This window comes from Electrona antarctica (assembly GCF_951216825.1).
Source record: "Electrona antarctica genome assembly, contig: scaffold_58, whole genome shotgun sequence".
NCBI lineage: Eukaryota > Metazoa > Chordata > Actinopteri > Myctophiformes > Myctophidae > Electrona > Electrona antarctica.
Window position 1 is genome coordinate 653488 of NW_027638206.1, and position 26569 is coordinate 680056.

At 47.6% G+C, this 26569-nt stretch overlaps 1 protein-coding gene across 1 annotated transcript; it reads left to right on the top strand.

Moving 5' to 3' along the window:
- The first annotated feature begins 1262 nt into the window (after positions 1-1262).
- On the top strand, positions 1263-26108 carry rassf3 (Ras association domain family member 3). The gene is made up of 6 exons (XM_079531180.1): positions 1263-2228; positions 14325-14432; positions 21538-21723; positions 22740-22827; positions 25364-25479; positions 25882-26108. The coding sequence occupies exons 1-6, from the start codon at positions 1965-1967 to the stop codon at positions 26029-26031; spliced, it is 912 nt and encodes a 303-aa protein (XP_079387306.1). The 5' UTR covers positions 1263-1964; the 3' UTR covers positions 26032-26108.
- The last annotated feature ends 461 nt before the right edge of the window (positions 26109-26569 follow it).

The following is a 26569-nucleotide window of genomic DNA, read 5'->3' on the forward strand; positions in this document are numbered from 1 at the left end:
ATTTCTTTAATTCGGAGCAGGGACATTTTCTGTGGAGTTAAAATGTTGTGCCCAAAGTGCCCATATGGTAGATCCGGCCCTGCACTGACCGATCCAAAGTGCCCATATGGTAGATCCGGCCCTGCACTGACCGATCCAAAGTGCCCATATGGTAGATCCGGCCCTGCACTGACCGATCCAAAGTGCCCATATGGTAGATCCGGCCCAGCACTGACCAATCCAAAGTGCCCATATGGTAGATCCGGCCCTGCACTGACCGATCCAAAGTGCCCATATGGTAGATCCGGCCCTGCACTGACCGATCCAAAGTGCCCATATGGTAGATCCGGCCCAGCACTGACCAATCCAAAGTGCCCATATGGTAGATCCGGCCCTGCACTGACCGATCCAAAGTGCCCATATGGTAGATCCGGCCCTGCACTGACCGATCCAAAGTGCCCATATGGTAGATCCGGCCCTGCACTGACCGATCCAAAGTGCCCATATGGTAGATCCGGCCCTGCACTGACCGATCCAAAGTGCCCATATGGTAGATCCGGCCCTGCACTGACCGATCCTGTGAGTGTACAGGTCTGGCCAAATATGGAGCGTGTCTTGAGTGTACAGGGTGTGATGAGGGCCCAGGTAGGGCCGGCCGGGCCTTAATTTTCGGGCCTGTTTAGAACTCTAGTTTTCTCCGGGTGGCGGGTGCGGCTGTCTCAGTCAAAAGGACTGACGCGGCCATATATGGTGGCGTGACAGAGTTGCATTTCCCGTCAGTCCGTCTGTCAATATTTGCCATTGACAATGAATGGAGTAATTGGGTCAAATTTCCGCCAAATATGACGTAAATTAAACATGAAAACATTAAACGCCATGAAGGGAAATTTTACGCCACACGTAGACGAGCAAATCGGCTGACCAATAAGGAACGCTTGGCCAATAAGGGACCACCATTCTTGATGATGACGTACGATGATGATGATGAGCGCCACTCACTTCACACGGGTGTGATTATTTTCCCCCCTTTTTATTCAGCCTGCCTTGAGGCACGTGCAGAAGTGGTTTATAGGCGTATAACTAATGTCATGTCACGTGACGTGGCCTTCGATAATAGCACCCACTTAATAGTAGCACCCACTTAAAAATGGGAAATGCAGGTGAGAACCATCTGGTGCCCGCTGACATTTCTATATGGGTCCCACCTCTAAACCACATGGGACCCACGTTGGCGTGCTGGCTGGGAATTTGCTTTTTTTTGGGCTTGTTTTTTTTTCATGGACCTCCGTTGCTTGTTTCTGCACCAAAATCTGGCAACACCGGAGAGAGAGAGAGAGACGGACAGCTCCAGCTCTTCTTACTTCAAGTCTTCGGTGGTTTTTAAACTTTAAACTGGACTAAAAAGTCACGTCTTCGACCAGCTGGACTTTATCTGAGCTTCTTCAACGAGCGGCGCCGGCGGGGCGGGGTTCCGGAGTTTAATTAAACTACATTTAATTTGATTTAAACGACATTAAAATCCAACCCGTCGCCATGTGGGAAGTACAGTAGAGAGAGAGAGAGAGATAGAGAGACACAGAGACACACAGAGAGATAGAGAGAGACACAGTGACACAGAGAGAGAGAGAGAGAGATAGAGAGACACAGAGACACACAGAGAGAGAGAGACACAGTGACACACAGAGAGAGAGAGACAGTGACACACAGAGAGAGAGAGACAGGAGGAAATACAACCAAACTAAAGAAAAACAAACATCTAAACGACTTTACGAGGATGTTGTTGTATTTATAATTAGTTTTAGTTTTCGTCTTAAACCGAGTTTTAATTTATAAACCGGTGTCTTTATTTCTTTATATTCCTTTTTTTTCTTCATGGAATGTTTTGGACTTTGAATGGGAAAGTCGTGATGACGTCACGCCGGGGGGGTGATTTTGGACACTAAATAATAAGAAGTTTGTTTGTTTTGGGTGTTGGTTGTTTTTATATGGATCTTTCTGGGTGTAAATTAGACCATCAGGATGCCTGTGGGGGGGTGCACCCCTCCGGGTGTAAAGTGGACCCCTCTGGAGGGTGTAAAGTGGACCCCTCTGGGGGGTGTAAAGTGGACCCATCCGGGTGTAAATTGGACCTCCAGTGGGGCAGCAGTATGAGCAGTGGGTACAGCAGTCTGGAAGAAGACGGTGGTGAAGAGTTCTTCTTTACAGCCAGGACCTCTTTCTACAAGAACCCTGCAAGGAGACCCTCCAAGGTAACATTTACACCCTTTATTTACCCTCCAAGGTAACATGTACACCTTTATTTACCCTCCAAGGTAACATTTACACCTTTATTTACCCTCCAAGGTAACATTTACACCCTTTATTTACCCTCCAAGGTAACATTTACACCCTTTATTTACCCTCCAAGGTAACATTTACACCTTTATTTACCCTCCAAGGTAACATTTACACCCTTTATTTACCCTCCAAGGTATGTACTCCTTTATTTACCCTCCAAGGTAACATTTACACCCTTTATTTACCCTCCAAGGTAACATTTACACCCTTTATTTACCCTCCAAGGTATGTACTCCTTTATTTACCCTCCAAGGTAACATTTACACCCTTTATTTACCCTCCAAGGTAACATTTACACCCTTTATTTACCCTCCAAGGTATGTACTCCTTTATTTACCCTCCAAGGTAACATTTACACCCTTTATTTACCCTCCAAGGTAACATTTACACCCTTTATTTACCCTCCAAGGTAACATTTACACCTTTATTTACCCTCCAAGGTAACATTTACACCCTTTATTTACCCTCCAAGGTAACATTTACACCCTTTATTTACCCTCCAAGGTAACATTTACACCTTTATTTACCCTCCAAGGTAACATTTACACCCTTTATTTACCCTCCAAGGTATGTACACCTTTATTTACCCTCCAAGGTAACATGTACACCTTTATTTACCCTCCAAGGTAACATTTACACCTTTATTTACCCTCCAAGGTAACATGTACACCTTTATTTACCCTCCAAGGTAACATTTACACCCTTTATTTACCCTCCAAGGTAACATTTACACCCTTTATTTACCCTCCAAGGTAACATGTACACCTTTATTTACCCTCCAAGGTAACATGTACACCTTTATTTACCCTCCAAGGTAACATGTACACCTTTATTTACCCTCCAAGGTAACATTTACACCCTTTATTTACCCTCCAAGGTAACATGTACACCTTTATTTACCCTCCAAGGTAACATGTACACCTTTATTTACCCTCCAAGGTAACATTTACACCCTTTATTTACCCTCCAAGGTAACATGTACACCTTTATTTACCCTCCAAGGTAACATGTACACCTTTATTTACCCTCCAAGGTAACATTTACACCCTTTATTTACCCTCCAAGGTAACATTTACACCCTTTATTTACCCTCCAAGGTAACATGTACACCTTTATTTATCCTCCAAGGTAACATTTACACCCTTTATTTACCCTCCAAGGTAACATGTACACCTTTATTTACCCTCCAAGGTAACATTTACACCCTTTATTTACCCTCCAAGGTAACATGTACACCTTTATTTACCCTCCAAGGTAACATTTACACCCTTTATTTACCCTCCAAGGTAACATTTGTACACTCTCAGAGTTAAATTAACATTGATTTTACAATATAAATTGGGGGTCCCAGAGATAGAAATGCCATTAAATCCTAATGCATGTCAAACTGGGGGTCCTTGAAATTAAAGGGGTTGATAATCACTGCTAGAGCCGTAAATACCTTCTCTCATGGGGGTCCCTGGCATATCTCTTCAAATGGGGGTCCGTGGGGCTAATTGGTGTCAATGTGGGGGTCCTTGACATGAAGAAGTGAACCACTGCTCTGTTTGGGGGTCCTTGACATGAAGAAGAACCACTGCTCTGTTTGGGGGTCCTTGACATGAAGAAGTGAACCACTGCTCTGTTTGGGGGTCCTTGACATGAAGAAGTGAACCACTGCTCTGTTTGGGGGTCCTTGACATGAAGAAGTGAACCACTGCTCTGTTTGGGGGTCCTTGACATGAAGAAGTGAACCACTGCTCTGTTTGGGGGTCCTTGACATGAAGAAGAACCACTGCTCTGGATGCAGACGTTCCAACTAGGGATGATCCCATCTGGTGTTTTGGGACTGATCACTGATTGTTTATCTCATGATCGTCGATACCGATGTACGGGTCCATTTGGTCTCACTTCAACCCTCCCGATACCGATGTACGGGTCCATTTGGTCTCACTTCAACCCTCCATCATTTAACTGCATGGGGACCCTAACCCCCCCCCCCCCCCCCACCCCCCCATCCTGAGTCCCATCCACGGGAGAACAGAATAACAGTGATAGTCTGGAAAAACAGGAATATTTTCCCATAGATTATTTTGAAAAGTATGAATTGAAATTCCATACTTTCCATACTTGCGTAGGAACACTGACAGTACATACATGCACAGATGTCAAAAATGACAATTAGATGCACACACACACACACACACACACACACACACACACACACACAGTCAGCATAGTGTAACAGAAGCTACTGTATCCTCCTTCCTCTGCACAAGTTTCCCACATTCTTCCTGTGTGTGTGTGTGTGTGTGTGTGTGTGTGTGTGTGTGTGTGTGTGTGTGTGTGTGTGTGTGTGTGTGTGTGTGTGTGTGTGTGTGTGTGTGTGTGTGTGTGTGTGTGTGTGTGTGTGTGTGTGTGTGTGTGTGTGTGTGTGTGTGTGTGTGTGTGTGTGTGTGTGTGTGTGTGTGTGAAATTCTCACACATTGTGTCTTCACTGGGTCAGCAGGGACCCCCTGGTGGGGGACAGTGTGACAAGTAGGGTGACCAGATTCAAAGTGTTCATTTGAGGGACAGACGTATGGCTTGTTGTGTGGGACGGGGGGGGGGGGGGGGGGGGGGGGTTACAACCTAATAGACCTACTTAAGATGCTATTAAAGGAGAATTTCAGACTAAAAGGCTTTCTTACCTTTATTTGTAGTCGTTACGTCCCCACCAAAGAGGTCCAGGTGTTATCTGTAGTTGTTACGTCCCCCACCAAAGAGGTCCAGGTGTTATTTGTAGTCGTTACGTCCCCACCAAAGAGGTCCAGGTGTTATTTGTAGTTGTTACGTCCCCACCAAAGAGGTCCAGGTGTTATTTGTAGTTGTTACGTCCCCACCAAAGAGGTCCAGGTGTTATTTGTAGTTGTTACGTCCCCACCAAAGAGGTCCAGGTGTTATTTGTAGTCGTTACGTCCCCACCAAAGAGGTCCAGGTGTTATTTGTAGTTGTTACGTCTCCACCAAAGAGGTACAGGTGTTATTTGTAGTTGTTAACGTCCCCACCAAAGAGGTCCAGGTGTTATTTGTAGTTGTTATGTCCCCACCAAAGAGGTCCAAGTGTTATTTGTAGTTGTTACGTCCCCACCAAAGAGGTCAAGGTGTTATTTGTTGTTGTTACGTCCCCACCAAAGAGGTCCAGGTGTTATTTGTAGTTGTTACGTCCCCACCAAAGAGGTCCAGGTGTTATTTGTAGTTGTTACGTCTCCACCAAAGAGGTACAGGTGTTATTTATAGTTGTTACGTCCCCACCAAAGAGGTCCAGGTGTTATTTGTAGTTGTTACGTCCCCACCAAAGAGGTCCAGGTGTTATTTGTAGTTGTTACGTCCCCACCAAAGAGGTCCAGGTGTTATTTGTAGTTGTTACGTCTCCACCAAAGAGGTCCAGGTGTTATTTGTAGTTGTTACGTCCCCACCAAAGAGGTCCAGGTGTTATTTGTAGTTGTTACGTCTCCACCAAAGAGGTCCAGGTGTTATTTGTAGTTGTTACGTCTCCACCAAAGAGGTACAGGTGTTATTTATAGTTGTTACGTCCCCACCAAAGAGGTCCAGGTGTTATTTGTAGTTGTTACGTCCCCACCAAAGAGGTCCAGGTGTTATTTGTAGTTGTTACGTCCCCACCAAAGAGGTCCAGGTGTTATTTGTAGTTGTTACGTCTCCACCAAAGAGGTCCAGGTGTTATTTGTAGTTGTTACGTCCCCACCAAAGAGGTCCAGGTGTTATTTGTAGTTGTTACGTCTCCACCAAAGAGGTCTAGGTGTTATTTGTAGTTGTTACGTCCCCACCAAAGAGGTCCAGGTGTTATTTGTACTTATTTCCATCGAATTAAGTAGTAAAGTGTGCCGCTTGGGATACTATTTACATTATGAAGAGAGGATATATACAAAAAAATGATTTTTGAGCGATGGAAATAAGCAAATTAGCACAACTATCTTGTATTGTCAATGTGCGAGACAGACCGGGTCTCAATGTGGGACAGACAGACAGACAGACAGGGTCTCAATGTGGGACAGACAGACAGACAGACAGACAGACAGGGTCTCAATGTGGTACAGACAGACAGACAGACAGACAGACAGACAGGGTCTCAATGTGACAACAGTCCCAGACACACGGATTAGCCCTTTAATCTGTGATGTCACCGTGGTCATGTGACTGTCTGTCTGACTGTCTGTCTGTTTGTCCCACATTGAGTGTCTGTCTGCCTGTCTGTCTGACTGTCTGACAGACAACAATTGACAGTAGTGAGAGAGAACTCGTCTCATTGTCTATGTACAGTATAATCACACACACACACACACACACACACACACACACACACACACACACACACACACACACACACACACACACACACACACACACACACACACACACGGTGAAGAATAGTGCCACTGTTCAGTGTCATTTCGCTGCTCAGTGCGTCCGTCTCTCTCTCTCTCTCTCTCTCTCTCTGTCTCTCTGTCTCTCTCTCTCTCTCTCTCTCGCTCTCTCTCACGTGAAGCGCTCTAGTCTGGGGTAATCCCCTGCCCCCCCCACCCCACCTCACCCCACACACACACACACCCACCCACTCCCATAAATACCAGCTGGAGCACGCAGCGTGCGTGCGTGCGTGCGTGCGTGCGTGCGTGCGTGCGTGCGTGTGTGCGTGCGTGCGTGCGTGCGTGCGTGCGTGTGTGCGTGCGTGCGTGCGTGCGTGCGTGCGTGCGTGTGTGCGTGCGTGCGTGCGTGCGTGCGTGCACTGAGTTGACGTGACACACATTGCATACAGTAACTGTTGCTCCAGTAATGGACTCCATCTGTTGATAATATTATTGCTATAAGAATTAATTATGATTAATTGAGTTAAAAAATCATAATATGGTCTGTTCCTAATTTAATAAGGCCTATAGAATATCGTAACGCACGGTACTAGGCATTACCCTACAAGGAGAACGGTGCCACTGTCATACATAAACCAAGTTTGTGTGTGTGTGTGTGTGTGTGTGTGTGTGTGTGTGTGTGTGTGTGTGTGTGTGTGTGTGTGTGTGTGTGTGTGTGTGTGTGTGTGTGTGTGTGTGTGTGTGTGTGTGTGTGTGTGTGTGTGTGTGTGTGTGTGTGTGTGTGTGTGTTGAAACTCCCTGAAAGATGACACTACAGTGTCGTCTTTCCTTCCTTCTCACACACAAGTTTTATTTGAGCGTCACTGAGTAAAGAATGAGATGTTGTGTGTGTTTGTGTGTGTGTGTGTGGAGAGTGAGATGTACTGTGTAGCGATACCACTTGTTACCGAGTACCGATACGTCAGAGCTTGTAGATCGGCTAATTTAGACTCCATCCATACATCCATCTTCAACCGCTTATCCGTAGTCGGGTCGCAGGGGCAACAGCTCCACCAGAGAGCTCCAGACTTCCCTCTCCAGAGAAACATTAGTGACTTCTATATATGTGTGTGTGTGTGTGTGTGTGTGTGTGTGTGTGTGTGTGTGTGTGTGTGTGTGTGTGTGTGTGTGTGTGTGTGTGTGTGTGTGTGTGTGTGTGTGTGTGTGTGTGTGTGTGTGTGTGTGTGTGTGTGTGTGTGTGTGTGTGTGTGTGTGTGTGTGTGTGTGTGTGAGAGAGAGAGAGAGAGAGAGTGTGAGACCGGAGCGAGACAGCCTCGCGTAGCCTCGCTGCGTTGCCTTGATACTGTGCCTGGGGCAATAACATAATACGATGCGTCGCAAAGGCAGATGGAAGTGCAATAAATGTGATGCCAAAGGTGGTTTGAACGTGCACGACGTCCACACTGAGGAAACCTCTTAGCCATTTAGGCCTGACGTCGAAATTTAAAAAATGTCTTCTAAATCCTGACAGTTTTCTGAAATACCTCATGTTTCTATATCAGTGGTGCTCAATATTTCATGTCAAGGAACCGAAAAATGTTATGTAAGAGGCCGCTGAACCCCATCTAAAAATATGTTGTTCCAGGGACCCCACCCCCAGAAGCAAAGATTTGAGTTAAAAACGTTAAAAATATATATTGCAGATTTGCGCCACATTTTCACGATTTTTCTATGAGCTTGTAGATCTGCTATTTTTCAATGGCTAAATTATAACATGATGTTTAAAACACCAAAAGGGGTTCCCGCCCAAAATGGGTTAAAACTCAATACACCAGATTAATCTAGGCATGATGGAGCATTACGCTGGTTTACAACAGGGTCCAACTTGTTCAATTCATCAGGTCACATGGTAATATGACTGACTTGTACACTCCCATGACTAATTGATTTATGGCGCAATTTCCACGCACGCACGCACGCACGCACGCACGCACGCACGCACGCACGCGCACGCACGCACGCACACACACACACAGAGTACAGTAACAGTACAGTATGCTAGTGGGGGGGTGACGTCACCCTACCAGCAGGTAGGCAAGATTAGTCATGCCTTCTGTTGACAAAGAGCGGGGGGGTGTGCGCGCGCGTGATCTAGGTGTGTGTGTGCGTGCGTGTGTGCATCATGTGATCTAGGTGTGTGCGTGCGTGCATCATGTGATCTAGGTGTGTGCGTGTGTGTGTGCATCATGTGATCTAGGGGGGGGTGTGTGTTTAAGGTCTTCTCCCAGTCGGCCTTTCATCTGTTTATATTCACAACGAACAGTCCAGCCCTAAACTGTGTGTGTGTGTGTGTGTGTGTGTGTGTGTGTGTGTGTGTGTGTGTGTGTGTGTGTGTGTGTGTGTGTGTGTGTGTGTGTGTGTGTGTGTGTGTGTGTGTGTGTGTGTGTGTGTGTGTGTGTGTGTGTGTGTGTGTGTGTGTGTGTGTGTGTGTGTGTGTGTGTGTGTGTGTGTGTGTGTGTGTGTGTGTGTGTGTGCGTGCGTGCGTGCGTGCGCGCGTGCGTGCGTGCCCATTAGTAAAGGAATGCTGGTGAGGAAAAGGAGGGAAGGTGTGGCTGGTTCACCACTTCCTGTATGAACCAAACAGGAAGTAGCATGGAGGGGGGGGGGTGGAAAGACAGGGAGAGGTTTTGATTGGTCGGTTCGTTGTGAAAAGGCTCCGAATCATCATGAATCTATTGGACCATGTTTCATCTCTAAAATATAATACCTAAATCTACAAAGTGATTTAACACTTTAACCCATTTCTACAAATGTCTTCTAAATCCTGACAGTTTTCTGTATGTCAGTCGTTCTCAAACATTTTCATGTCAAGGACCACCAGAATGATCTGTATTTGGCCGCCGACCCCCATCTGAAAATATGCTGTTCCAGGGACCCCCCCCCCCCCCCCCCCCCCAGAAGCAAAGATTTGAGTTAAAAACGTTCCCTCTGCAAGAATATATATATTCAAAGATTTGAGACACATTTTCAAAAATAGCAGATCTACAAGCTGCACTCTGTGGCGCGCTATGAGCTTGTAGATCTGCTATTTTTCAACAGCTAAAGTATAACATAATGCTTTAAAACACCAAAAGGGGTTCCCGCCCAACTTTTTTTAAGTTATAAACCTTTGGTCATTTTATCGTCTACTCTGTCTTATGTGAACACCTCAGACCGTTGGGGGGGGGGGGGGGGGGGGGGGGTGGTGTGTGTGTGTGTGTGTGTGTGTGTGTGTGTGTGTGTGTGTGTGTGTGTGTGTGTGTGTGTGTGTGTGTGTGTGTGTGTGTGTGTGTGTGTGTGTGTGTGTGTGTGTGTGTGTGTGTGTGTGTGTGTGTGTGTGTGTGTGTGTGTGTGTGTTCAGTTTCAGATGTAGGTCAAGGTGAGCATAATATGGCTAAAGTCACTTTGTTTGGTCTACACACACAAACGCGCGCGTGCGCACACACATGTGATGTCATTGGTTTACAGACAAGCGGGGGTGCGTGACTGTGCTTCACAAAGATAACAATGCCTCAGGTGTGCTGTGCACGTACACACACTCGCACACACACACACACACACACACACACACACACACACACATTCATGATTCATGGCTGAGACCTGCTCTTCTCTCTCTCTCTCTCTCTCTCTCTCTCTCTGTCTCTCTCTCTTTCTCTCTCTATCTCGCTCTCTCTCTATCTCTGTCTCTCTCTCTTTCTCTCTCTCTCTCTCTCTCTCTCTCTGTCTCTGTCTCTGTCTCTCTCTCTCTTTCTCTCTCTCTCTCTGTCTCTCTCTCTCTCTCTGTCTCTCTCTCTCTTTCTCTCTCTCTGTCTCTCTCTCTCTCTCTCTCTCTATCTCTCTCTGTCTCTCTCTCTCTCTCTCTCTAAATAGGGACATGACATCATGGCTTCTGTTTGTTTACATGGTCACGCGTTGCGTCCTCCTAGGGCTGTTATTGGTTGCTGGAACTTGTAAAGACTTGTCTTTTGGTGACTTTTTTGAGGGGCGTATCCCCTAGTTTGGTGACTGGTTTTTGAGGGGCGTTTCCCCTAGTTTGGTGACTGGTTTTTGAGGGGCGTATCCCCTATAGTTTGGCGACTGGTTTTTGAGGGGCGTATCCCCTAGTTTGGTGACTGGTTTTTGAGGGGCGTATCCCCTAGTTTGGTGACTGGTTTTTGAGGGGCGTTTCCCCTAGTTTGGTGACTGGTTTTTGAGGGGCGTATCCCCTAGTTTGGTGACTGGTTTTTGAGGGGCGTATCCCCTAGTTTGGTGACTGGTTTTTGAGGGGCGTATCCCCTATAGTTTGGTGACTGGTTTTTGAGGGGCGTATCCCCTATAGTTTGGTGACTGGTTTTTGAGGGGCGTATCCCCTATAGTTTGGCGACTGGTTTTTGAGGGGCGTTTCCCCTAGTTTGGTGACTGGTTTTTGAGGGGCGTATCCCCTAGTTTGGTGACTGGTTTTTGAGGGGCGTATCTCCTAGTTTGGTGACTGGTTTTTGAGGGGCGTATCCCCTAGTTTGGTGACTGGTTTTTGAGGGGCGTATCCCCTAGTTTGGTGACTGGTTTTTGAGGGGCGTATCCCCTAGTTTGGTGACTGGTTTTTGAGGGGCGTATCCCCTAGTTTGGTGACTGGTTTTTGAGGGGCGTATCCCCTAGTTTGGTGACTGGTTTTTGAGGGGCGTATCCCCTAGTTTGGTGACTGGTTTTTGAGGGGCGTATCCCCTAGTTTGGTGACTGGTTTTTGAGGGGCGTTTCCCCTAGTTTGGTGACTGTTTTCTTTTTTTGTCTACAAACTTTGTCCTACACAAACATTAAATTCCCGTTGTCAACGAATGGAGATATTATTTACGTCATAGTGTCTGAGCAAATAGGCATAGTGTAAAACTCATAACAATAACTTGGTAACTGCTTGTTTATTGGTTTAGGTATGGGCATAACTTAGGGATGCACCGAAAGGGAAATTCTTGTCCGAAAACCGAACACCGAATATGATTAATATTATATATTCTTTTTCCTACCATTGCTGTCATGGCCGTACCTTAAAGCTACCTGATTTATGGCAAAACTTAACTTAAATAATTATCACTATTATGGGTCCATAAAACATTTATTCAGCTCTTTTGAATGCATTAATTGCATACACTATTCGGTGATATATTTTCTGCCTATTTGGGCCGAAACCGAATAGGCCGAAAATGCATTTTAATCCATTTAGCATCACTAGGCATGAGGTTATCAAAAACCGCAAAACCATCGCGGTCTAGTTTGCAATGAAACCATAAACATTTTAATCTCCTGGACTAGTTTCAGTCGTCATGGCTTAGTTTTAAATCGCTTCCTAATGTATGAAGCAGGAATTGGAGTCTATGGGGTCGTGATCTACCTGATTGTACCTGATTGTACTGTACTGTACTGTACTGTACTGTACTGTACTGTACTGTACTGTACTGTACTGTACGGCTCTGGGTCAGCTCAGCTCACACGGTTCCTAATGTATGAAGCAGGAATTGGAGTCTATGGGGTCGTGTGAGTACATGATCTACCTGACTGTACTGTACTACTGTACTGTGCTGTGCTGTGCTGTACTGTACTGTACTGTACTGCAGGGGTTCTCAACGTTTTTGGCCGGGGACCCCCGGAAATGCTTTGGCAATGTCTCGGGACCCCCGCCCCGCCCCCTCCCGACCCCCAATATAAATTGACTGCTACAATAACCTTAACCCATTTTGGGCGGGAACCCCTTTTGGTGTTTTAAGCATTATGTTATAATTTAGCTATTGAAAAATAGCAGATATACAAGCTCGTAGCGCGCCACTGAGTGGCGCGCTACGAGCTTGTAGATCTGCTATTTTAGAAAAATCGTGAAAATATTTTTATTTTTTATTTTTTTTGAAAATAATTTGGGGACCCCCTAAAATAATTTGGCGACCCCCCCCGTCGCGACCCACGGGTTGAGAACCCCTGCTGTACTGTACTGTACTGTACTGTACTGTACTGTACTGTACGGCTCTGGGTCAGCTCAGCTCACACGGTTCGTCTCCATATTGTTTGGCAAAAAATATTTAAAAAAAATGTTACATTTTGAACTGTGGCTATTTAGGAAAACTGCAAGGTTACACACACAAGCACACACACGCACACACACACACACACACAGACACACACACACACGCACACACAGACACACATACACACACACACACACACACACACACAGACCTTGGCATTCTAGCACCATCTCTGAGATACTTGGCAGAGTAGAAAGTGAATTTCAACACTTTAGGGTGTTGTAATTGTGTGTGCGCGTGTGTGTGCGTGCGCGTGTGTGTGTGTGCCCTGGCACCTAGTCTCTCCTGTGTGCCGTGAGTGTTCTCCATATAAGGCCGTGTGGGCCTACGAGAAATAGCCTGTGTGTGTGTCTGCGTGTGTGCGCGCGCATGTGGTGTGTGTGTATTTCAGAGCAGTGTTATGCCCATGTAAGAACACAGTGCACTGGGGAATTACCACACACACACGCACACACACACGCACACACACACGTTCTTAGCTTGTAGATCTGCTACTTTTGATTATAATGATGAGTTTTATGTGACACTATGACCAAGTAGGGAGTTAAAGGGATATTCCACTACTTAATGAACCACTTCATTAAGTAGCTTTGTGTGTGCATGGCTGACTGGCTGGCTGGGTCTGAGCACGAAAATAGCATTTGGTTGGTTTTCAAAACCTAGTGTCACTGTGCAGCCTAACACACACATATTAACTGTATATATGATGATTCCAGATGTATCAGTACAGTACAGTACAGTACAGTACAGTAGAGGGACCCCCACACGGTAACTTTCATTTCTCAACTCTACATCTGACCTCAAACCCTCAGATCTCCATATATGGAGCTGACCTGTTCTGACATTCCATATGTTGATCCTTCCCCATCCATCCTTCCTCTTTGATGTCTCCCTTTTGACTGATACCTGTCCATTTAAACTCTAGACGGGCCTGTTGACTGATACCTGCCCATTTAAACTCTAGACGGGCCTGTTGACTGATACCTGTCCATTTAAACTCTAGACGGGCCTGTTGACTGATACCTGTCCATTTAAACTCTAGACGGGGGCCTGTTGACTGATACCTGTCCATTTAAACTCTAGACGGGCCTGTTGACCGATACCTGTCCATTTAAACTCTAGACGGGCCTGTTGACTGATACCTGTCCATTTAAACTCTAGACGGGCCTGTTGACTGATACCTGTCCATTTAAACTCTAGACGGGCCTGTTGACTGATACCTGTCCATTTAAACTCTAGACGGGCCTGTTGACTGATACCTGTCCATTTAAACTCTAGACGGGCCTGTTTACTGATACCTGTCCATTTAAACTCTAGACGCCCCAAAGTTATTAGTGCAGCTGGCGAAAACTAGAGTTCTCAACAGGCCCGGCCCTACCTGGGCCCTCATCAAACCCTGTACACTCAAGACACTGCCCCCGCTGCCACCCTTAGATCTCCATATATGGAGCTGACCTGTTCTGACATTCCATAATGTTGATCTGACCTCATCAAACCCTGTACACTGAAGACACGCTCCATATATGGCCAGTAAGGAATTTAAAAAAAAGATTTAACCCTCTCTCTCTCTCTCTCCCTCTATGTCTCTCTACCAGGATGTGGAGAAGGAGAGAGAGCTTCGCACCCAGCTGGGCAGAGAGGAGGTCAGACAGAAGGTCGACCTCTACAACACTCTGACCCGAGACCACCTGAAGATGACCCTGGTACGCACGCGCACACACACACACACACACACACACACACACACACCTCTACAACACTCTGACCCGAGACCACCTGAAGATGACCCTGGTACGCACGCGCACACACACACACACACACACACACACACACACACACACACACACACACACACACACACACACACACACACACACACACTGTCTGTGAGTTCCAGGATTTATTTTAAGATTTCTATTGACAACATTTAATGCCCTGCATTTGGCCCGCGAATACCCCTGTACTACAGAGTGCTATGTCTACATAAAATGATATCTAAGTTTGATAAGTTGAGCCTTTGCATACACCTGTAAGGTCATCGAGGCTAGGGGAGGGGCTACGGGATGAAGAGGTGGGTTTTCAGACTACGGTGGACGATTGGGAGTGAGTCTGTAGTTCTGACTGCAATGGGAAGTTTATTCCATAGTTTAGATTGGGAGTGAGTCTGTAGTTCTGACTGCAATGGGAAGTTCATTCCATAGTTTAGATTGGGAGTGAGTCTGTAGTTCTGACTGCAATGGGAAGTTCATTCCATAGTTTAGATTGGGAGTGAGTCTGTAGTTCTGACTGCAATGGGAAGTTCATTCCATAGTTTAGATTGGGAGTGAGTCTGTAGTTCTGACTGCAATGGGAAGTTCATTCCATAGTTTAGATTGGGAGTGAGTCTGTAGTTCTGACTGCAATGGGAAGTTCATTCCATAGTTTAGATTGGGAGTGAGTCTGTAGTTCTGACTGCAATGGGAAGTTCATTCCATAGTTTAGATTGGGAGTGAGTCTGTAGTTCTGACTGCAATGGGAAGTTCATTCCATAGTTTAGATTGGGAGTGAGTCTGTAGTTCTGACTGTAATGGGAAGTCCATTCCATAGTTTAGATTGGGAGTGAGTCTGTAGTTCTGACTGCAATGGGAAGTTCATTCCATAGTTTAGATTGGGAGTGAGTCTGTAGTTCTGACTGTAATGGGAAGTTCATTCCATAGTTTAGATTGGGAGTGAGTCTGTAGTTCTGACTGTAATGGGAAGTTAATTCCATAGTTTAGATTGGGAGTGAGTCTGTAGTTCTGACTGCAATGGGAAGTTCATTCCATAGTTTAGATTGGGAGTGAGTCTGTAGTTCCGACTGCAGTGGGAAGTTCATTCCATAGTTTAGATTGGGAGTGAGTCTGTAGTTCATTCCATAGTTTAGATTGGGAGTGAGTCTGTAGTTCATTCCATAGTTTAGATTGGGAGTGAGTGTCAGGCACACGTGGAAAGGACTCAGGATGCAGACACAAAAGTCACGGAAAAACAGGTTTTAATCCAAACTTCAAAAACAGGCAAGGGGCAGGCAAAAAATCAAAACAGTAGAAATGCAAAATCCAAAGGCAGTCAGCGAGGGTAGGAGTACCGGCAAGGGCTTGGCAAAAAATCGTGGTCTAGAAAAAGCAAAACAGAGTAAGGCAAAGACAAGGCTTGAATATAGGGCTTGGGTGCTTGGAAAGTCACAAGACAATCTGGCAAGGATTGCAGAGAGACTGAGACTTAAATACTGTGGGCATGATTGCAGGGGATAGAATGCAGGTGGTTCAGACACACCCACACTCCCACTCAGACTGTGACAGTACCCCTCCTCCTACGGGCGCCACCTGGCGCCCCATCCACGGCATCGGGGTTGTCACGGTGAAAGTCATCGATGAGGGAATGATCCAGGACAAACCTGGACGGGATCCAACACCTCTCCTCTGGTCCAAAGCCCTCCCAGTCAGCAAGGTACTGGAGACCCCTGCCCCTAGGGCGAACCTTCAATAACCTCCTGACTGTAAACGCCTCTCCACCGTCGACGACCCTGGGAGGCGGAGGGGGCTTGGATGGGGGGGAGAGAGAGCTGAGAGCAACAGGCTTGACTTGGGAAACATGAAAGGCCGGGTGAACACGTCGCATGGGCCGAGGCAGTGAAAGTCTTACAGTAGAGGGATTGATGAGTTTTGTAATGGGAAAAGGCCCAACAAACCTTGGAGCCAGCTTACGAGACAGGACCCTCAGAGGCAGATTCCTGGGGGAAAGATAGACCTTCTGTCCTACACGGTAGCGGGGTGCTGCAGAGCGGCGTCTGTCAGCCTGCTTCTTGAAGTAGGCCACCGACTGCAACAGACGGGCTCGAGCCTGCTTCCAGGTTCGCCGACACCGCTGAACAAAGGCCTGGGCTGAGGGGACCGCCACTTCCTCCTCCTGTGCAGGAAACAGTGGAGGCTGGTAGCCTAGGCAACACTGGAATGGGGACAGACCAGTACCTGTAGTGGGAAGCGAGTTATGTGCATATTCGACCCAGGGAAGCATCCTACTCCAGGATGCGGCGTTGGAGGAGGTCATGCACCGGAGTGCCACCTCCAGGTCCTGGTTGGCTCTCTCTGTCTGGCCATTGGTCTGGGGATGAAAACCAGAAGACAGGCTGGCAGAAGCGCCAATGAGTTTGCAAAACGCCCTCCAGAATTGAGCAGAGAACTGGGGTCCCCTGTCGGAAACTATATCCTGGGGTAAACCATGAAGCTTAAAAACATGAGTGATTAGCAGTTCTGCTGTCTCCTTGGCTGTGGGCAACTTAGTCAGGGGAATAAAATGAACTGCTTTGGAGAACCTATCAACAACGGTAAGTATGCAATTGTTACCTTCGGAAACAGGCAGACCAGTAACAAAATCAAGGGCTATGTGGGACCAGGGTCGGCGGGGAACAGGAAGGGGTCTTAGAAGGCCAGCCGGGGGTCGGTTGCTGTGCTTGTTCCGGGCACAAGTGTCACAGGCTGCTACAAACTGCTTCACATCCTCCCTCATGGATGGCCACCAGAAGCGCCGCTTAATGAAGGCCATAGTTCGTGCCACCCCCGGGTGACCCACCAACCTGGAGCCATGTCCCCAGGTCAACACTTTTGGACGAACAGATGTGGGGACAAAAAGGCAGTTAGGAGGACCATTACCCGGGCCGGGTTCCTGACTCTGGGCCCTCAGAACCTGAGACTCAACATCAAAGATTGCAGCCCCAACAATCAGCTCAGGAGGCAGAATAGGGTCAGGGACCAAAGGCTCCTTCTCTGGAGAATAGATCCTGGACAGGGCATCCGGCTTACAATTTACAATTTTACAATTTAGGCATTTAGCAGACGCTCTTAATCCAGAGCGACTTACAATAGGCTTAGTATTCTTTGAACCTGGGCGATATGACAGGGTGAAATTGAAACGTGAAAAAAACAGAGACCATCGAGCTTGGCGGGAATTAAGGCGTTTAGCTGACTTGATATACTCAAGGTTTTTGTGATCAGTCCAAACGATGAAGGGCAAGGCCGCTCCCTCAAGGCAGTGGCGCCACTCTACAAGAGCCAGCATCACTGCCAGCAGTTCACGATCTCCTATGGTGTAGTTGCGCTCAGGGGGAGACAGACGATGAGAGAAGTAGGCACAGGGGTGCAGTTTGTTGTCCTTGGTGGATCTCTGGGACAGCACACCACCCACTCCGGTCTCTGAGGCGTCAACCTCCACAACAAACTGCCTAGAGGGGACAGTTAGGACAGGTGCAGTGGTAAAACAATGCTTGAGCTTAGAGAAAGCATCCTCAGCCAGAGGATTCCAGCGGAAAGGTACTTTGGACGAGGTCAAAGCTGTGAGTGGGGCAGCAACGGTACTGTAGTTGCGTACAAACTTGCGATAAAAATTGGCAAAACCTAAAAAACCTTGGAGATCACGCCTTGTGGCTGGTCTGGGCCAATCAGTGACAGCTTTTACCTTGGCAGGATCTACATGAAGTTGGCTGGCACTCACAATGAACCCCAAAAATGGCACTGTGCTCTGGTGAAACTCGCACTTCTCTGCCTTTACAAAGAGACGGTTCTCCAGGAGGCGTTGGAGAACCTGCCTGACATGGTGTCTGTGCTCTTTGAGAGAGGGAGAAAAAATCAAAATGTCATCTAGGTACACAAAAACAAAGCGGTTCACCATGTCTCTCAGCACATCATTGACAAGGGCCTGGAAAAAAGCAGGAGCATTAGTCAAACCAAAGGGTAACACAAGATATTCGTAATGCCCTGTGGATGTGTTAAAGGCAGTTTTCCATTCATCTCCCTCTCTTATCCTCACAAGGTGATAGGCATTACGTAGGTCAAGTTTAGTAAAGACATGTGCACCCTGTAATAGTTCAAAGGCAGTAGACATGAGTGGCAATGGGTATCGATTCTTGACAGTGACATCATTTAGACCTCTGTAATCGATGCATGGTCTTAGGGAACCGTCCTTCTTGCCAACAAAAAAGAAGCCAGCACCAGCAGGGGAGGACGATGGGCGGATTATGCCTGCGGCCAGGGACTCTGAGATGTATTTGTTCATCGCCTCAGTTTCTGCAGGTGAGAGGGAATAAAGGCGCCCCTTGGGGGGCATGGCTCCTTCCAGGAGGTTAATACGACAGTCATATGGCCTGTGAGGTGGAAGGGAAACAGCACGGGACTTACTAAAAACTGTCTTTAAGTCCAGGTACTCAGGAGGGAGAGAGGACAAATCTGGGAACTCCTCAGTTCTGTCTGGCTCCAGGGAGAGAGAGATGGCAGCAGAGGTTAGGCAGTGAGAGTGGCAAAACTGGCTCCAACTCATAATAGTGTTATCAGCCCAATTAACATGGGGGTTGTGGACTGACAGCCAGGGAAAGCCTAGGACAATGGGGACATGAGGGTTATCCATTACATGAAAAGATAAGCGTTCAGAATGATTTCCAGAAATCCGCACCCCAACAGGCTCTGTGACATGGGTAATGCGCGTGAGACTCCGTCCATTAATGGCACTAGTCAACAAAGGCTGCTCTAGGGGAAGCATAGGAATCTTCAACTGACGGGCTGTGTCAGCACAGATGAAACTCTCATCTGCCCCAGAGTCTATGAGAGCTGTGAGGGGGTGAGCACCATCAGACAGTAACAGCATAATGGGTAAATAAGAACGTTTGGCAGGGGAATTACCTTGAGCAGTGCCCACCAGAAGCCCTGCTTCTAATGATGGGCGTCGGCTTTTAGCGGACACTGGAGGCAGAGATGGCCTACCTGGCCACAGTAGAAACAGGCGTTCTCCTGGCGGCGGCGCATGCGCTCCTCTGGGGACAGCTTGGCACGGTCGACCTGCATGGGCTCTGGAGGGGGGGCTGCCTCCTGGTGAGGCGACGACAGAGAAGCAGCAGTGGTGGGCCGTGGGCGAGGTCGGAACAAACTCCTCTCAGAGCGGCGCTCCCTGAGTCGAGCGTCGACCCTGCCGGACAGCTTCACCAACTCCTTGAACTCAGTTGGCAGCTCCTGTGACACCAGTTCATCCTTCACAGCATCAGACAGACCACTCAAGAAGGCATCATACAAAGCGGTGTCTCCCCACCCACACGAGGCGGCCAGAGTACGGAAATCAATGGCATAATCAAAGACTGATCTGCTGCCTTGCTTAAGTTGCAGCAACTGCCTGGCAGCATCCCTGCCCGAAACAGCACGGTCAAAAACCTCCTTCATTTCTTTGGTAAAGTCATTGTAATTAGCACAAATAGGGTCATCAGAATCCCATAGGGCTGTTCCCCACTCCCGAGCCTTGCCAATGAGTAAAGTTATTATGTAGGCCACACGTGAACGATGTGTAGGGAAGGTTGAGGCCTGTAGCTCTAAAATCAATGAACACTGGGACAAAAAGGAACGACAGTTTCCAGGCTCACCGTTGTAGGGTTGAGGTGGGGGCAGTCTGGGTTCTCTGGCTGTAGGTTGAGGAGCATCAGGCTGATTAGACGGGGCGGAGGCAGACTCATCAGCGGGCGAGGAAACCTGCAGACACAGCTGTTGCATTTGAGCGGAGAGGGCACGGACAGAATCAGCCAAAGTATTCAGGTTGTGGCCCACTTGCTGTATACCCTCCTGCTGGTCATGGAGCAAGGCTCCATGTTCACGCACTGCTGCCTCCATGGCATTCATGTCTGCTGAGTCCATAATGGCCAGATTGTAATGTCAGGCACACGTGGAAAGGACTCAGGATGCAGACACAAAAGTCACGGAAAAACAGGTTTTAATCCAAACTTCAAAAACAGGCAAGGGGCAGGCAAAAAATCAAAACAGTAGAAATGCAAAATCCAAAGGCAGTCAGCGAGGGTAGGAGTACCGGCAAGGGCTTGGCAAAAAATCGTGGTCTAGAAAAAGCAAAACAGAGTAAGGCAAAGACAAGGCTTGAATATAGGGCTTGGGTGCTTGGAAAGTCACAAGACAATCTGGCAAGGATTGCAGAGAGACTGAGACTTAAATACTGTGGGCATGATTGCAGGGGATAGAATGCAGGTGGTTCAGACACACCCACACTCCCACTCAGACTGTGACAGTGAGTCTGTAGTTCATTCCATAGTTTAGATTGGGAGTGAGTCTGTAGTTCATTCCATAGTTTTGGAGCCAGAAGGGAGAAGAGTCTGGGACGTGTGGAGCGTTGTCCCGGCGGTTTTAGTGAAGGTACTTCCAGCTTCCCTGCGTTGGCTGATCTGAGTGCGCGGGAGGGTTAGTAGGGTTCGATCAGATATGGGGGAGCCGTACCTTTGGTTGCTTTGAATGCCAGCAACACAGCAGATCTACAAGCTCAACACACAGCAGATCTACAAGCTCAACACACAGCAGATCTACAAGCTCAACACACAGCAGATCTACAAGCTCAACACACAGCAGATCTACAAGCTCACAATGCCTCGCAGCACACAGAACACACATACAGTGTGTCAGCAGGAAAAGGAGAGCGGTCGTATCAGTCTGTGTTTCCTGCCATTGTCACATATCTTCTCTCTTGACACAAAAATCCGTGAGAGTTCCTGCTGCTTAAATTGTTGCTGTTTCAGCCAAAGTACTGAGGCACTAGTTTTAGTTTTGACTGCTTATCGAAATATATATATAATATCTATATATATATATATATATATATTTCGAACCATAATTTTTTTTTAAATTGTACCCACTAAGTTTTATCAAATTGATTTGGAAATTGTTCAGAAATAAACCTCAAACATTGTGTATGCGTGCGTGCGTGCGTGTACGTGGTATGTGTGTGTGTGTGTGCGTGGTGTGTGTGCGTGCGTTGCAGAGCCCCAGCGGTGTGTACACAGGCTTCATCAAGGTGCAGATGGAGCTGCGGAGACCGGTGACGGTGCGCGGGACTCGAACCGGGGCCGGGGTCCGAGGCCTAGCGGCAGCGGGCGATGAGGCCTTCTACCTGCCGAGAGGAGCCGCCAACACACTGCATGTCAGCTCCACGAACACCGTGAGACAGGTACGCAGTAACGCACGCACGCAAGCACGCACACACCTAACCTTCTCTAAAACACCCTGGACAACGCTCCACACGTCCCAGACTCTTCTCCCTTCTCTAAAACACCCTGGACAACGCTCCACGCGTCCCAGACTATTCTCCCTTCTCTAAAACACCCTGGACAAAGCTCCACACGTCCCAGACTCTTCTCCCTTCTCTACAACACCCTGGACAACGCTCCACACGTCCCAGACTCTTCTCCCTTCTCTAAAACACCCTGGACAACGCTCCACACGTCCCAGACTCTTCTCCCTTCTCTAAAACACCCTGGACAACGCTCCACACGTCCCAGACTCTTCTCCCTTCTCTAAAACACCCTGGACAACGCTCCACGCGTCCCAGACTCTTCTCCCTTCTCTAAAACACCCTGGACAACGCTCCACACGTCCCAGACTCTTCTCCCTTCTCTAAAACACCCTGGACAACGCTCCACACGTCCCAGACTCTTCTCCCTTCTCTAAAACACCCTGGACAACGCTCCACGCGTCCCAGACTCTTCTCCCTTCTCTAAAACACCCTGGACAACGCTCCACACGTCCCAGACTCTTCTCCCTTCTCTAAAACACCCTGGACAACGCTCCACACGTCCCAGACTCTTCTCCCTTCTCTAAAACACCCTGGACAACACTCCACGCATCCCAGACTCTTCTCCCTTCTCTAAAACACCCTGGACAACACTCCACACGTCCCAGACTCTTCTCCCTTCTCTACAACACCCTGGACAACGCTCCACACGTCCCAGACTCTTCTCCCTTCTCTAAAACACCCTGGACAACTCTTCTCCCTTCTCTAAAACACCCTGGACAACGCTCCACACGTCCCAGACTCTTCTCCCTTCTCTAAAACACCCTGGACAACGCTCCACACGTCCCAGACTCTTCTCCCTTCTCTAAAACACCCTGGACAACGCTCCACACGTCCCAGACTCTTCTCCCTTCCCTAATACACTGTGTATGTGTGTGTGTGTGTGTGTCTAGGTGATCGTTGCGTTGCTGAACAAGTTCACAGTAGCAGACAGCCCTGCCAAATACGCTCTGTACAAACGCTGTACCAGAGAGGAGCAAGGTAAGACCGAGTGTGTGTGTGTGAGAGAGAGAGAGAGTATCCCATGCCATGCATGCCAGCCTTGATACCAGATGCCTTGGAAGTGTGTGTGTGTGTGTGTGTGTGTGTGTGTGTGTGTGTGTGTGTGTGTGTGTGTGTGTGTGTGTGTGTGTGTGTGTGTGTGTGTGTGTGTGTGTGTGTGTGTGTGTGTGTGTGTGTGTGTGTGTGTGTGTGTGTGTGTGTGTGTGTGTGTGTGTGTGTGTGTGTGTGGGCTGTCCCCAAACATTCAAGGTTCGAATGTTCGCTCGTTAGGGTTGGCACTCGAATCTTAATTAATGGGCTTGAACCATTCGTTTTATTTATTTTTATTTTTTTATTAAATAAAAAATATTATTATTTTTTCCCTTTTTTTTATTAACTCGAAAATATATCTCGGCGAGAATGCGATATGAGCATGTAAAAAAAAAAGTAAGTTTCTAGTGCATTCCTGTCAGAAGTTATGATTTTTTTAAAGAAATATCTCCTAGTTCTGCTGTCCCATCTCCCGTGCTTGTAATTTGGTGATTGGCCTGCAGCTGAGGTGAATTGAATGGAATGTCTGACGCGTCTCTCTCTCTCTCACACACACACACACACACACACACACACACACCAGCATGATCGCTGACAGGGGCCATGATATATTAGCATCACAAAAAGTAGGGAACTCTGATCATTGTTAAGCCAAACGGTCACGGAGGATCTGCTTTTGCCCTGTGCCCACTTCACTTCAATGCGCCTCCCAGAATACACAGGTGGAACAAATAACGAGCAATATACGCTGTTTTAGCTGCCTGCCAGCAAGCTCACGTGAGCTTGCAGATCAGCTCGCGGAGCCACTTGACGGTGTTTGTGTGTGTGTCAGTGTGTGTGTGTGTTGCATGGGAGAGACGAGAGAGATTGATAAAGAGCAGGGGAGACGCGCTCCGCTCTGATCGAGACGGATATCTCAAAGGTTATTTTTTAAATTAATTGGAAACAAATGGTCCGGATCTTCGCTCGGGAATTCCTGCCGAAGTTCGAGTCCAAAAAAAAGGGCTAAGGTACAGCCTGTGTGTGTGTGTGTGTGTGTGTGTGTGTGTGTGTGTGTGTGTGTGTGTGTGTGTGTGTGTGTGTGTGTGTGTGTGTGTGTGTGTGTGTGTGTGTGTGTGTGTGTGTGTGTGTGTGTGTGTGTGTGTGTGTGTGTGTGTGTGTGTGTGTGTGTGTGTGTGTGTGTGGGGACACCACAGGGCTATCCTCACTATCAACAATTAGCCATGTATGCGCACACACGGACACGCGCGTACACACACACACAGTTTCGCTGAACAATATTGGAAAAATAAACAATATTACATATTTTTTTAAATATAAAAAACAGGAGTAACATAATTGTACCAAATGTCTGCAGCTCAGCACATCCAACCGATCCATTTTCAATCACTCTATTTGGCGCTCGGTGGGCGGCACAGCAAAGTCCCTGCCCACCACCACCACAGAGGTTGTGGGTTCAAATCCACCGTGTTGCATCTGGCTTTGTGGAGCGTCTTGAGAGGCGAACACAATTGGCCCGTGATCAGGGGAAGGAAGCTCTTCCATCTCACTGACACTAGCTAGTGCTAGTCACAATCGCCTGGTATCACTATTATCACACACACACACACACACACACACACACACACACACACACACAGAGATATAAAAGTGTATCGTCAGCTCTCACCATGAGAAGAGACTAAACATGGACTCTGTAAACCCAATATAAAGCTGCGTGTGTGCATGCATGTGTGCGTGTGTGCGTGCGTGCATGTGGCCGTGTGTGTGCGTGGTGAGAGCATGAGTCTTCCCTCATATTTCTGTCAGAAGCCGCTGGGGGCTGATTTCACCCTTCTGAAATGTTGACTCACTGGCGGCCTCTAGTGGCCACGTGTCTCCTCACATTCTGAACCTTTCACATCCTTTTACTGATACTAACCATTATTTGATCCATTATTTAAAGCATTCATCGGATTAACTTTCACCTTAAAATATATTTTAGTTAATTTTAGACATGTTCTAACTAACACAAAAGACATTAAAGATGAATACTTAATTAAAAAATACATACTTTATTACATTATGCTCAGCTGCTGGTTTGGCTGCTGTTCAAATAAAAGACAAATAAAATAAAATGAAATCTCGGTATGTACGTGCGTGTGTCTGTGTGTGTGTGTGTGTGTGTGTGTGTCTCTCTGTGTGTGTGTGTGTGTGTGTGTGTGTGTGTGTCTGTGTGTGTGTGTGTGTGTGTGTGTGTGTGTGTGTGTGTGTGTGTGTGTGTGTGTGTGTGTGTGTGTGTGTGTGTGTGTGTGTGTGTGCGTGTGTGTGTGCGTGTGTCTGTGTGTGTGTGTGTGTGTGTGTGTGTGTGTCTGTGTGTGTGTCTCTGTGTGTGTGTGTGTGTCTGTGTGTGTGTGTGTGTGTCTGTGTGTGTGTGTGTGTGTGTGTGTGTGTGTGTGTCTGTGTCTGTGTCTGTGTCTGTGTCTGTGTCTGTGTGTGTGTGTAGTGTACATGTGCAGGTTGTCAGAAGGGGAGCAGCCTTTAACCCTTCGTCTGCTGGCCGGTCCAAACACAGACATTCTGAACTTTGTCCTGAGAGAACAACACACTGGAGAGATGATGGTAGGACGCACACACGCGCACGCACGCACGCACGCACACACACACACACGCACGCACATACCGATACCCCCAAAAACTCGATAAAAAGCTTATGGAGTACCCGGTATCGATAAGCTTTGGGCTTATCCAGTACCCGGGTGCATTCTGTCCTCTCGCCACCAGGGGGCGTTGTGATATAGGCTGTTAGTTAATGACGGGTGCATTCTGTCCTCTCGCCACCAGGGGGCGTTGTGATATAGGCTGTTAGTTAATGACGGGTGCATTCTCTCCTCTCGCCACCAGGGGGCGTTGTGATATAGACTGTTAGTTAATGACGGGTGCATTCTCTCCTCTCGCCACCAGGGGGCGTTGTGATATAGGCTGTTAGTTAATGACGGGTGCATTCTCTCCTCTCGCCACCAGTGGGAGGCCTTCTCGGTGCCGGAGCTCGGCAACTTCCTGCGAATCCTGGAGAGGGAGGAGCGCGAGCAGCTGGACGCTATCGCGCGTCGCTACGCTAACTACCGCCAGAGACTGGAGGACGCGCTTCGCCGCGCCACTACCTCCCCCTAGTGGTGAAGGGGGGAGGCGCTGCGCCACTACCTCCCCTAGTGGTGAGGGGGGGAGGCGCTGCGCTGCGCCACTACCTCCCCCTAGTGGTGAGGGGGGGGGAGGACACAAGATGAAATCACACCAAAGAGGATCCAAATCAAACCAAAGACTCAAACGGAAAAGCTTGTTGTCGTTGAAAGCTGGAGAACGATGATGCTAAGTGGAGGGGCGGGGCTTAACAGCATCGATTTAAAGGGCCACTTCAACCCCTTTTGCAACCAGCTCTTATTTTAATGATGTTTGGGAGACGAGAAAACACTTTCCTGGGGTTTTTACGAGGTAATAATAAAATATGATTTTAGATATTTTGCCCTAGATCTTCCCTTACCCCTTATCCCTAAACGTATTTGCCATTTTTTACTATTTTAAAACATTTTAAAATTGTCCAAATAGCCGATCTACAAGCTAACAACGGAGTCGATGTAGATTGGCTAGTTGAACTATTTTTAAATGTTTTAAAATAGTAAAAAAGGGGATAATAGGGATAAGGGGTAAGTGG

Excerpts from the sequence above, each read along its gene's own strand:
- rassf3 (XM_079531180.1), top strand. The coding sequence starts at position 1,965 with ATGGATCTTTCTGGGTGTAAATTAGACCATCAGGATGCCTGTGGGGGG. Across the intron at positions 2,229-14,324 it reads CTGCAAGGAGACCCTCCAAG|GATGTGGAGAAGGAGAGAGA; the intron begins GTAACATTTACA and ends TCTCTCTACCAG. Across the intron at positions 25,480-25,881 it reads AACACACTGGAGAGATGATG|TGGGAGGCCTTCTCGGTGCC; the intron begins GTAGGACGCACA and ends TCTCGCCACCAG.